This window comes from Labrus mixtus, chromosome 1, assembly GCF_963584025.1.
Source record: "Labrus mixtus chromosome 1, fLabMix1.1, whole genome shotgun sequence".
Taxonomy (NCBI): Eukaryota; Metazoa; Chordata; class Actinopteri; order Labriformes; family Labridae; genus Labrus; species Labrus mixtus.
The window spans coordinates 29,016,164-29,029,514 of NC_083612.1; the positions used below are offsets into that span (position 1 = coordinate 29,016,164).

General features: G+C 39.9%; 1 protein-coding gene across 2 annotated transcripts; it reads left to right on the forward strand.

The window, feature by feature from the left end:
- The first annotated feature begins 236 nt into the window (after positions 1–236).
- xkr5b (XK related 5b) lies at positions 237–9,280 on the forward strand. 2 transcript variants are annotated; one of them, XM_061041076.1, is made up of 13 exons: positions 237–490; positions 2,092–2,181; positions 2,271–2,376; positions 3,141–3,307; positions 4,094–4,227; positions 4,580–4,658; positions 4,793–4,962; positions 5,495–5,606; positions 5,867–6,034; positions 6,382–6,572; positions 6,657–6,737; positions 7,079–7,280; positions 8,388–9,280. In XM_061041076.1, exons 1-13 carry the CDS (start codon positions 382–384, stop codon positions 9,053–9,055), a joined length of 2,277 nt encoding a protein of 758 aa, XP_060897059.1. In that variant the 5' UTR covers positions 237–381; the 3' UTR covers positions 9,056–9,280. The 2 variants fall into 2 exon arrangements, with proteins under 2 accessions (XP_060897059.1, XP_060897057.1); XM_061041074.1 differs by having other exon boundaries at positions 239–490; positions 7,061–7,280.
- Positions 9,281–13,351: the final 4,071 nt, after the last annotated feature.

Below are 13,351 nucleotides of genomic sequence, written 5' to 3' on the forward strand. Positions count from 1 at the left end.
TCTGTCAGAACAACAAAGTGTACAGCAGTCAGTGAGAGACAATAAAGATAAACGACTATTAAACACACATATCTATTTGGCTTCTTTGGAACCACATTGGCATACGCCTGTCTTTCAGATCAGACTTGTCTTAGCTTATAAGTAGTCTACATGATAGAAGCATTTTGCTTTCCTAAGATGTCTATCTCAGGTGCTTGTCTGTCTGCTGTGCTATCTCTTTAACGGGACGGGCGGGGTTGTCAGGAGGGGGGACACGGAGGAGAGAGAGAGCAGTCTGCCGCAGCTGGACCAACTCCCGAGCACACGGGACCAGGACAAACCCGGCCTACAGACTAACATAGTGTTATCACAATCAGTCTTCAGTAAAGGTCTTCACCCACCATGAGAGACTACTCAGCCGCCCCGGGAAACGGCGGCGCCTGCATGCCATGCTGCCAAGTGTGCGTCTTCGTCTTTACCGCATTTCTCGTGGTGGCGGAGAGGACGGCAGGTGAGTCCTGCCTGGGACACCTACAGACACATATGCACACATAGACCCTACACCCACATAGTGAACACGATTTTGATGATGTGCTAGTTTGTCCTCTGGTGAGATGTGTTATTTTACTTTATTGGCGTGTGCGTGCAGTACGGACTACAGTATATGGATGCACTGCGTGTAAGGACTACAGGAGAGGGATGCTTCCTAATGAGTCAGTGGTTTTTTTTTAACGTCACGTTGCTCTGTGAGAACATCTATCGTAACGCAACATACAACTACATACAAAGTTGTGCATTGCTCTCCACTTCAGCGGCTGTCTGCGCTCTGTTGTCATGAATAATAGAGTCTGCAGTCAGCACTACTGCGCCTTTTTCCTATTTTTTGCTCGCTGCCTGCATGTTATGAAACAAGTATGCAGCAAAACTGCGGACTCATGCAAGAGTTTTTCAAATTCCTTTTAACTGCGATATTCTTATTTTTGTGTAAGGGTACCTGATTTAAAAACAAAGCAGAGCTATGCTGTAATCTTCAAGCGCGCTCTTTTTCTTGGAGGTGCATGAATGGACGAGGGGATGGGCGTACCCCGGGATGGGGGCCTACTCTGCCCGGACAGCCCGCCCGTTTTGCAGTTCTAATGGTTCAGATTACAGAGCTGCAGGGATGGAGGCAGAGCTGCAGGGCCTCTAGCTGCGTGAAATGGAGAGAGGGAGAGGAGACATTAGCAGCGTTGTTGTTGATAAAACCAGGCTTGAGGGATGGAGGGAAGAGCAGAGGTCATGTGAGAAAAAAGTGTGGATACTCGAAAAATGACACACTTCTGGTCATCTGCTATTTTGAGTCCTGATGTAAACAATACAGCACACTATGCAGTATCATGGTAAACGCTGCCTGTCTGTCCTTAGCTATTCCAGGACATGGAAACCTGTAACAGGCTATGGGGCTTATTTTATACACCTGAAACATTTGATGGTGATGGTGGTGTTCTCCCAATACACTTAGTTTTACTTCCCAAGGTGTAGAAGAAGTCAATGAAATACCTGAGTCTTAAAAGATTTATCATGTAGGCCCTAACTGATCGAAATGTTACTTTATGTTTGTTTATAACACTTACATATTAGGCTACTTGTTCTTAAAGTATCAAAAGTAAATATATAACAAATTAATGTGTACCTATTATACAGCAGAAATACTCTTTTCAGGTTTATTATATATTTTAGGCTTTTTATATTTGATTTTTTTCAATTATACATTAACATGTCAAAAGCATTTTTATGTCGCTACTGGATGTAGTGAAGGTATTTTAATGATCAGTATATTCTGTCAATATGCATCATTCTTTAAGGGATACTACATTTTGTGTGCAGAATTTTAAACAGCTTAATGACAAGTAGCCTAACTATCGCTGCCTGAAAAGATGCAAAGAATTAAAAAGTTAATTTGATTGTATAGTATATACTGTAGTTACCTGTCCATGTGTTTTGAGAAAGATTCAGGTGTTCATTAGCATCACAAATACATCTCTGACATCTAACATTATACATGATTATAAATGTGTTCGTAAGTATTTGTATGTGTCTGTTTGTATACATTTGTTTTCCATCTATCCACAGTGATCTACTGCTTTGTGTACTATCTGTGGACGGGTCACAACTACTGCTATGCCCATCTTGCAGGCTTCACTGCGCTGTTCCTGCTGCCAGGTGAGAGAAACAATAGAAACAGTCACAAAGATACAGAGATGGAGAGATGGACTGATTGATATCCATGGTTAATTCTGTGTGTTTCTCAGGTTGGGGTCCTCAGTGGCTCAGTTACTTGTGGTACCTGTCAGATGGACGCATCCGCAGGAAGTCTCTCACCTGGACACACATACTACACCTTGGTATCTTCAAAAGGTGAGACAACTTTATGTGTGATAGAGATATGAAAAGGGGAGGATTAAATGTACTTATTCACATGGTGGCCATTTTCCTCTGACGTCATGCTTTAATTTTTCCGTGTGTCTTAAGCTGTAAGTGGTAAGAACATGGGAAATCGGAACAATCATTATCCTTTCCACGGTTATAATTTGATCAGAAACTGGAATATACACAATGATGAAAATCCATAACATCTTCAAGCTGTATTTCAGATTAAAACTAAAAATGTAATAACCCATTAGCTCCCGTTTTACAGCAACCTTTTAAGCATTCACCACACTTCCTAGCCATTACTATATCCTTAAGCTAGGAAGTGCTTGATTGCTAATATTGAATGTTGTCTGAAGGTGGCTAATGAGCTAGCCATAAATTATCATTTGAATTATGGACTATTTGTTGTTCCCCCTGATTTTAATTGTACATTTGTCCTGTAACTTGCTGACCATTGTAGAAAGGAAGAAATGATCAGCTATGCAATTCGACAAACTACCTGGAAAACAGCAGGACTGACTTGAGAATAGTATTTGAGCTTCCTACACTTAGCATTACAAGAGCGCAAACTGCTTTAATTGGTTGAAGATCAATAATGTCCAGACCACCAGTAACAACAATAATGGTTGGGTTGGAGAATAACAATATAAATCTGTTAATGTTTAATGATATTTATTTCAGATAGTCGTGATGAGGATTGTAATAGTGTACTCTTCCTCTTTGGTGCTCTCCATCTCCATCCCTCACAGGTTGTGGGAGTGTATATGTCTGCCAGATGAAGATGTGTATGGGGAGATCATGCAGCAGGCCGATGTGTCCGCCTTGCGTCTGTTTGAAGCCTTGGTGGTCACCCTGCCTCAGACTCTTCTGCAAACCTATGTGCTCATCTGTACTGACATAGGGATCAAGTCTCCAGGTACGGAGAAGCTCAATATGGAACACAGAGAGTGTATGTATGTTAGGGCCACGAGGCCAGACCCCTAGTATTTTATCCGCAGAAAGTCAGAGTGGAGCTGATGTATGAAAGCGGCAGCATATACTCCGGAGATTTCAATTCGAGCCAATGGGACCCGAGTGACGTTTATATAGTGACTGCCTAAAGTGTCTGCACGCGCCCACTACGATCTCCGTGCACGTAATTAAACTGCTGCATTCTGTTTTCTGTTCGTCAGTATGTTGTTCTCTACTCTTTTGTGGATGTTTGATGTATGTGTTTGGATTACACATAGCATTGATATAAAGGCAAATATTCTCATTATAACATCGTGTAGTGGACTCTGTTGCTTCATCCGCTACTTCCGTGTTGTTTATTTACGTCACGTCTTACCTCAGGAAATCCCCCCCCCTCCCCTCTGACAGCGATAGTCCCCCGCTGTGAGGAGCATATGTGAACGACTATGTCGGGAGAATCTCCAGCGCGGTCCTCCTGCAATTATCTAGATATTATCCGGAGTGCATATGTGAAAACGTCTTTAATGAATGCGGATGTTGCTCCATAACAGCCACACATGGTAATAAGCAGATGTTTGCTAGAAAAAAAAGTTCTCCAGATCAGCTTTAAGAACTGTTTTGGCACATAAGTGACCATCCAACTTTTTTTTTTTTTATTTCCAATGTGTTTCCAATGTTGCCTTGCTCCTTAATTTTGTATGTAGCAGTGTATCTAGGTGTTGACATGTATTTCCCTCTCTCCCCTCTGCAGCTTCAGTGTGTTTTGTGGTATGTTTATTATCTCTGGCCTGGGCCTTGGTCCTCTATGCCAGAGCCTGCTCACTCATCAGACCAGGGCATCTACAAATGACCCCCGCTGCCATCCTCTGTCGACTGCTGTGGAGGGTGGGCACGTTTAAACAAACCTACATTTCTCACTATGTACTGCGTAAGAGGATTAGGGCCACTGAAAAAAAAGTTTTTGGTTCTGACTTTTTTTTTTAGGATTCTGACTTTAATCTCAGAATTCTGGCTCCGGAAAAAAAAGTCTGAATTCTGAGAAAAAAAGAGAGAATTCTGACTTTAATCTAGCATTAGTCAGAACCAAAAACAAAGTTTCAGTGGCCCTACTCCTCTTCTGTAATGTACAACGTGCACTATCAATATAACAATTTTAATGATATGGTATAAAGTGTTTGAAATGCCATGTTTGTTTTGGCTTTTGTTCATGTTACATGTGTATTTTGTCTTTTCACAGGTTGGTATGTTGGGATCTCGATTTGCCATTCTCATGCTCTTCACACGAATCTTCAAACAATGGATCCTGGGAGTCATTGGTGAGATTAGATATGATATTCATCTCTAACTATATATTTTTAATGGATGGAGAGTTTTATTAAGCTAAACACATTTTAGTTATTTTTGTATTAAGGGCTGTATAATGACTTTGTGGTATGTGATTGTGTGTCAGGTGTGCACTGGCTGGGAGCAACTTTCTGGATGGTATCCCAGCAGACTGACATCATACGCTCAACAAGTCGATGGAGACTCTTCAACCTGGTCCTGGGAGCCGTTCACATCTTCCTTTTCCTGAATGTGAAGTACGGTCAATCCAGATACCGCATGGCAGGATTCTACCTGGTATGTGTGTGTCTCTGAGGTCGGTTAAAGTCTGAAAGGCAGAGGTCACACAAAAATAAACAAATATTGTATTGAATTCAAGAACAAGTTCAGATGAGACTAAAGATACACAGTCTAACAAATTAGTAATTTTGAAGACCAGTCCCCCCCGCAACTTATTTTTATCCCAGAAATGTTTTACCTGTGCAAATGTGAACCTAAGTCAAATAGACATTAATGAATGATTTACTGACTATTCAAAAAAATCATTGAACATTTGTTTGTTTTGTGTTACTTCAGGCTCATGCATCCTGATAACTCAGGGCTCAGGAGGTGTCATTCTGTCGTAATATGTACTCATGTAGTATTATTATGAACGTTTCTACCAAATGAAACATCTTTGGCTATTATATTGCAACAGATCAGTCAATGTGATAATTGAATTACAGCCAGATAAATAGAAAAACATTAAGGCTAACATTTAAATGTTAGATTTATTTTAAGTGTCAGAAAAAGAGAACATCTGTCTCTGTTTCTTTTCATTCTTTTTCAGGCCATGTTCTTAGAAAACGCTTTTCTTCTCCTGGCGTCCTCGTGGTTGTTCACCATGGTGTCCTGGGATACAGTGGGGATCCCAGCTGCTGTCTTCTGTAGCTTCCTCATTGGTAAGGAACACAACGTTACATTGCATACAGATATACAGTCATGTTAACACGCTAATATTAGCATGCTAACATGCTCTCACTGATATGGCTAACATGCTGTTGAGAAGGTTTTGTTCAACAAAGAGACGGCATAGTCTAGAGGCTAATAATTGGTTCTTCACACTAAACATAAAGTACAGCTGGGGCTGATGGTGTTGTCAGTTGTAGATTCCTTATTTACCTGCCCCCCCCCCCCCCTCTCTCTCTCTCTCTCTGTCCAGGTTTGATAGCGTTGGTGCTGTACTATCGTTTCCTCCACCCTAAGTCTTTCGAGATTTTTCAAAGTATTCGCCATAGGGGAATAGGTGGAGCCTGCATGGAGCGAGGATCTACACTCTCATTGGAGGAGAAAGTCACACCCTCTTTCCATCGCCATGCAACACTGTCTGGTTTGTTATCTACCTATCTATCCATCTATCTATCCATCTATCTATCTATCCATCTATCTATCCATCCATCTATCTATCCATCCATCTATCTATCCATCTATCTATCTATCTATCTATCCATCCATCTATCTATCCATCTATCTATCTATCCATCTATCTATCTATCTATCTATCTATCCATCTATCTATCTATCTATCTATCCATCCATCTATCTATCCATCTATCTATCCATCTATCTATCTATCCATCTATCTATCTATCTATCTATCCATCCATCTATCTATCCATCTATCTATCCATCTATCTATCTATCTATGAAAAATAAACATTGGTGTTTATCCCTCAGGGGGCGGGACCTTAATGGATCTCCCTATCCAATGGGAGGGCTGGAAACATCACCACTGGCTGCTGATTCGCTTGGCCCTGAAGACGGGAAACGTAGCTAGCATCTGGTCTGCCTATGGTGAAGGGGGTCTGGCGGGACTGATGGGTCTTTCGGAAGAAGTCCACTCCCCTGATGAAATTCATTTCCCTCAGGTTAATTGCGTTCCTTTTGGCCTACTATTTTTTTTAAGATGACATTAAATGGATCTAACTGTTATTTGTGATGTGATTTGTCAGATCCCACCAGTTCAACTGCCTGCTCCTCGGATCTCACAACCAGCTCCACCAGCTCCACCACAGGTGACCCAGGTTCCACAGGTAAGAGCCTTTTTAAATAAAAAAAACCCCCTCAATGTACTGATTTAATTTGAATTAAGAATAAAGTTAATTTGAGCTCAAAACCACTAATTGTAGGACTCTAAAACGGAGACACATGAGTCAGCTGACACATCAACTGCACTACATTTTCACCAGATATATTAAACGTTTTAAACTAAAAAACTCTACACAGCGACCTCAAGATCTTTATTTATGTATGCTCAGCCATCAGGTTGTCAACGGGAAAGGTCATGTATGTTCATAATGCTGAATACTGAGTTTGTCTATCTTCAGTCTGAGTCTCAGACTCTCTCTGTCTCCAGGTACAGGAGGTGGTCCAGCCTCCACAGCCAGCTCCCAGCACTGTCGTAGCCCGACCAGTGAGAAGAGCTCCGCCCACGACAATCCAGGACATGAGGAGGTTTCCAGAGATCATCCCGTTCCAGGAGGTCATTCCTGAAGAGAGCGCCGAAGACGAGTGCAGCGCTCCACTGTCAGCCTCACTGTCAGCTTCACTGTCAGCTCCACTGTCAGAGGAAAAAGGTTCAATGTCCTGATAATCACTGAAGCCTGTTAGAGTGCATCCTCAAACATTTAGCACAAAAAGACACAAAAAATACTGCAAGACTTAAGTTTGAAAGCATTGAATTTGGCCTTTTGGTTTTTGCACTTTTTTGGCTCCACTTTTTTTGGAGCCAGAATCATCTTTATTTAGTTGACAGGGTGTTAACGCTGCAGGTTGAAGAATGCAGGTTCAAGGCTCTTTAAATTACTTCACTTTTGTGTCGTTGTTTTCCCTCCTACCTGACAAATGTAAGCACAATTTTCAGTCTTTCAGCTCATTTTTTGTTTTCCACTCCTTAGGGAAATATCTAATTTTGAGCTGCTTATATCCTCATTGTGTTTCCCAGCTTATGTTTGGTCCTGGCCAGGTATCAAACAGTACTTTACTTTAAGCCTTTTTTAAAATAAAAACAGATAGTTCTGCAGTGAGAGTGAGCATAGGTCCAACAAGCCGAACATTGACCTGAAAGAAGTGTAAAGGTCTGTGAAGCTGAGCAGAACTGCAGTCAGGTGATATTTTTCTGTGGGCTGTATTTATTAACCTTTCACATACAAGTAGTCATGTGAATGTTTGGCAAAGTGGATGGATATGATGTGGTCTTACTGGAGGTGTATCTACATCAGCAGCAAATCTACAAGTATGCATGAAGAATATCTGGTGTTGAAGGAATACTGTTTTCTGTGAAACCAACTCAATGGCTTGTTGGTTAGAACAGATAAGAACAGAAGCGAGAAGTTCCACTCCAATGTTTTTACTCATTGGAAATGTTTTAGCTCATTTGTCTGGTAAGACTTAACATTTTAAACCCTCATTCAAACTGAATTATCATCATAATAATGTTATATTGTCAATCTTAGAATTAGGATATCACTTAACCACATTCAACATACAGGTTTTTTTCCTGAGACTGGCATGGATGTTCATTTAGTTATAATATCAGAAGTAGCAAAAGACAAGTTGAAACAAATATTTAATGCAAACATTTTCATGATGTAATACATTCTTCCTAGTCCTAGAAATTCACCAACATTCAAGACAAACCTTGTATGAACACATTTTAATGCAATCTTATGTCTTTTCTAAAGGTGATGAGGAGTATCAGAGTGCTGCTTATGGCTCACCAACGCCTTCATCACCATGCCTAGGGAGCCTCCGTCATATCGACAGCCAGGCTGCGACGCTGACCGAAGCCTCGTCGTCCGTGTGCTCTCTGGACATCAAGACCCCCGCCTGGTCACCAGAGCGGCGATCCCCTCTCCTGATTGGTTCCCCTGAGAAGAAACTATCGATCCCTGGAGAGTCCAGCACCACTTTGTACTTCAGCGCGGAAGCACAATCTCCCTCCAGTGGGAGCTATCTTGGCTGGGGCTCTGAGTTGTCACCCATCTCCACCTACAGAAGTCCCTACCGCATCAGGGAGGCTCGTTTTGTCACCTCCACCCCGCGTCTGGAGCCCCGATCTGAAAGTCCAAGCCTGGGCCCTGTGGTCATCATTCCTGCCACACCTGGTACAACACCAGGCCCCACTCCAGGAGGATCCCCTAGTGCGTCCACACCTGTGGCTTCTACGCCTGCAGCTTCTGCATCTGCTGCTTCTACACCCGCAGCTTCGACTCCCGGGGCTTTGACTCCTGGTGGTACCACTCCAGGAGCAACGACCCCCAGCACTCCCATAGTTCCACTCACTCCGGTCATCTCACACGCTCGCAAACAGATGGTGCAGTTTGTGGGCACCAGAGAGAGGATGGTGTGAGGAGGTCGGGGTAGGTGAAAGGAACAACAGGGTGGGGAATTGTGTCTTTTTAAGTTGTTCAGCTAAGGATATAGCTCAAGTCCAATATTTACTTATTTAAAGAAGGCTTGGTGTGGAACTAGGCGGCTTTTCTGCTAAGCTTAAGTCAGACTTAGAGGATATATAGTGTATATCATTATTTATGTTTTCTCCTGACACAGATATAGTGGTTCATTTAGCAAAACATGGGAAGCACAGTGGCAAACCACCATCATTCTCAAAAGTGATAGTTATCACCCTGCTGTACATACCAGTTAACATATTAGTCATTCTTTTTTGATAGGAAGTCAGTGAAGATCCTTGTTGCTGATTTGGCAGTTGGGTTGAGGCGCCTGCCTGCAACCCCCTCACACGCTAAAATGAATATCCTGTGGGCAGTATCTAACTATTTTTTTAAGACCTTAAAACCAAGATTATGTTCTCTACATATAGTACATGACATTACAATACATTACTGTACATATAGTGATTTACAGCAGATTAGATTAAGGTTGCTGGGGGGGGATTTATGTGGGGCATCATTTTAATTTTGATACACTTACACTTTCCAGTTACACTTGGAAATTGTAAACTTTCAAAACGGACAACAAACAAACTTAAAATCAGCTTATTCAGACAGTGCATTAAGCTTTCATAAGAATGATTTGATTATGATGAGAACATTAAGAAAACAAAAGCATAAGTATCCATGGGAATCAAGGGAATAATCTGAAAGACGTTGGAACTCGGTGAAGAGTTATTTTTTAAGAAAAGCAGTCAACTATACTTGTTTACAATAATCAAACATGCTGTCTGCAGGCAGCTGAGCACAAGCTCCTCTAACATCCCTCACCTACAGTATGCCTGTCTCTTTATCAAAACTGGTGAGATCGGAGTTACACAATGGGATTAACAATCTGTTATGGATTACATAAATTATACCTAAAACCTTCAATGTCATGGATATCATTCAGTATCACTTGCTTGAAATGATGTTGAATATAGTTGAGTTTTGTCCTTCATCAATCCGTCAGGTTCTTGTGTGTGTAGAGTACAGCAGAACACGGTCTGCGTTAACACACATTACTGACACACAAACACAAACAGACTTCTTATTTACCACTTGTTGTCAAATCTAGTCATTCATATGATTGTCTTTGTCACATAAGCAAGCAACAAGGTGCAAAGGTTAGAGTAAAAAGGTTATCAAATGGAAAACATTCCTTTGCTACTTTCAGCAGCACTGATTTCAGTCGGTCAAAACTTTAGCACAGAAACAACTCAACTTGATTTACAGCCACCGGAGTCACCTGTAGCATGACGTTATTGTGAATACGCAAAGAGAAAACATGAAATCTGACAGTGAAAATGGGCAATATAGAAAAATAAATACTATGATGTGTTTTCAATAATGATATGTATTTCATTTCTTTAAAGTTTGTTTTTTTATCTATTTTTTAATTACTTTGTTTTATCTGTTTTATTGATCACGTATCTGATATTCATTGCTCTCTTTTTTACGATTTTGTGTTGACCCAAAGAATTGTTGAATGTCTTAACAAACACAGAATGTTAGACATACAAGACTGTACTTCCTTAACAAATATTTTATTCTCATAGGTTGCCCCCCCAACAAAAAAAAACATAGATATAAAATATGGTAAGGGGACGTGATGAAAAGATGAAATGTTTGCTAAATGTTGATAATAAAAATCTAGTCTTAGGGTATAAAAAAAAAAGACTATTCCTGTAGGACATAATTCATGTGTGTTTGTATGTCTTTAAAAATGATTGAACCTTTATGAACATGTCTCCGACAATCAAATTTAGGTTTTTTTATTAAATTATTAAAGAAGTAAAGACTATGAAAGAATGATGATATGATACAGTATACGATTATGAATGCCCATAAAACTGACCACTGCTGCTTACTGTAGGAGCTGAGTCATTTTTGTGCAGTGTTTATGTGAGTTGCTATGGTAACAAACCTGTTCTTGTATGAAAATTAAGCTAATTTGCTACCAATTAAGATCCTTTCTGTCTGATGGTGCCCTTTATTGTATTTCCAAAACAAATTTAGTTTAAGCTTTATAGTTTGGTATTCTGCCTCACTGCCTAATTATAGGTTGGTAAAATGTTTTACTGCTTGTTTGCTCCGCTGTTTATTTGATCAATATCAATATGATGATTGACTTGTGTCATTAAATGTTACATGGTACTTTTGTTGGATATAAAGCAACAACCCCCTGATGCAGACAATCCATTGCAGTGAACATACATTTGCTTATGTTTATCTTGTAAGCTATGACACTTCATTAATTTAAAATTGCAAAGTGTCCAGATAATTTAAAAAAACTAGAACTAGCAAGCTCATGATAGCATTTAAGCTAGCTCTGGGAAATGTAGCTTTGACAGTCTTACATGAAAAGTTACAAATGAAAAGGACTCTGGTCTCTTCCTCTAAAGCCATCAGCTGCACCTTCTAACTTCAATGTGAATAATCGGTTCTATAATCTTTCAATGTCACAGTGCAAAAATGTAGCTGTCCACTGTAAGGCAGAAAACACACAGAGCACCTTTCCTGGTTAGTTTGAAACACTTCTGATAATGTAGCTACAACACAGTGGGACCTCGGGGGCAGAGGCTGAGAAAAGAAAGGTTGCATAAAGGGAATTCCTGGATTCAATGTGCTGCTATGAGTTTCATGTTTGATCAATGCCAGTATTATGTTATGTTCTTAATATTGTTGATTTAAATGTTTAGACCTGACTGTACCCAGAGAATGTTTTATGGTTCAACAGTTCTTTTTTCTTAAACTCTGCTATATTATTTTTGATTTATTTTGCTGTCTGTTGATAAAACCTGAGCAGAACTAGGAGTGTAAATCAGAGTTCTCGTTGGATATAACTACATTGAACTGTTATCCATTTTTCACAGCCTGCTGATAGATAAGAGTCACTGCATGTAACTCACACATACATGCATCCAGAGAATTGTATCTGTTCCTTTAGAGAAAGAAAACACTAACTGTAACTACATGCACATATTACCATAGTAAACACAAACATGCGTTGATGTGTGTATGCAAAAGCAATAAGCCAGCTAATGAAATATATCTTACTGCACTGATTTAGAAAATCCATGCACACGCTTTAGACTGCATTGATGCCTTGGCTTGATCTTCATGAATCAGCGCTTTGCCTTGTAGAGAGACAGCTTCAGTGTGTGTGTGTGTGTGTGTGTCTGCTGCTTTAAATTAGAACAATGTGCTTTGCTCTGTGTACAAGATGTGTATGATAGCCTATGATTGTGTTTCTATTTTCACTCTTTTTGTATTTTTTACATTTCTTTCTTCATTTCTATTTGGTCACATTTTCAGTGTGAAATGTGTCAACAACAACGGTGCAGTGTTTCAGGGTTTTGTGCTGAAGTTTCACATGTTATTTCCATTGGCGGACTTAAATCAGTTTGCTGATTGAGTGTAACGTCACTGAGTCTCGGGCAGCGTTTGTTTATCATTGGCATCACCTCATCTCTGAGAGGATCTCCACAGAGCAGCTGTGTTTGATAATAGAGAGTTATTTAATGTGCTATTGATGTACGAAATAAAGACATTAATCATGATCAGAACTCTGACTGCTGGGTCGTATTTCACTGAAATATATTTAGTCTTTCACCATTAGCTACGATTAGATATTTTAATAAGCCTCAGAGAGATAGATATACATGAACACAGTGATGATAAGTATGAAAAACAAAAATGTAAGTGTCGTTGTGGTACATTGGTAACTCCAGTCTAATGCCAGATTAACTTGCTAAAGAGGTATAAACAAGCATTCCTCCAGCTCTTCTGTACACTGTGCTGAGCTGGCACACTAAATAGACTTAAGTGTATTGTCAAGTCATTTTATAGATTATGTATTAAGAGTTTTGCACCATGTCAACATACGACTGGCTGAAATGTTGGTGTTGTAAGATACCGTGTGATCTGTAGAATCAACATCATCATTTAATCACAAATCTTAAAAAAAGATTTATAAATGTAAATATATCTAACAAAATGTTTATTTTCTCCCCTGAAGGAAGTTAAGCAAAATGAAAGCTTCCACAACTCTTAATATCTTTGTGTTTTATAATATTTTTTATCTGATACAATAAACACCTGCCTTGTCTGTTACTGGTTAATTTGTATACTTTCTCATGTATACTGAAATAGATTGTTTTTGTTACTTGCACTCTAAAATGAGGATATGCTCCTGTGAAACTTGTTTGATCATG

Coding starts and splice junctions, on each gene's coding strand:
- xkr5b (XM_061041074.1), top strand. CDS start 382: ATGAGAGACTACTCAGCCGCCCCGGGAAACGGCGGCGCCTGCATGCCA. Junction 4,963..5,494: donor GCATGGCAGGATTCTACCTG/GTATGTGTGTGT, acceptor ATTCTTTTTCAG/GCCATGTTCTTAGAAAACGC. Junction 7,281..8,387: donor TCCACTGTCAGAGGAAAAAG/GTTCAATGTCCT, acceptor TCTTTTCTAAAG/GTGATGAGGAGTATCAGAGT.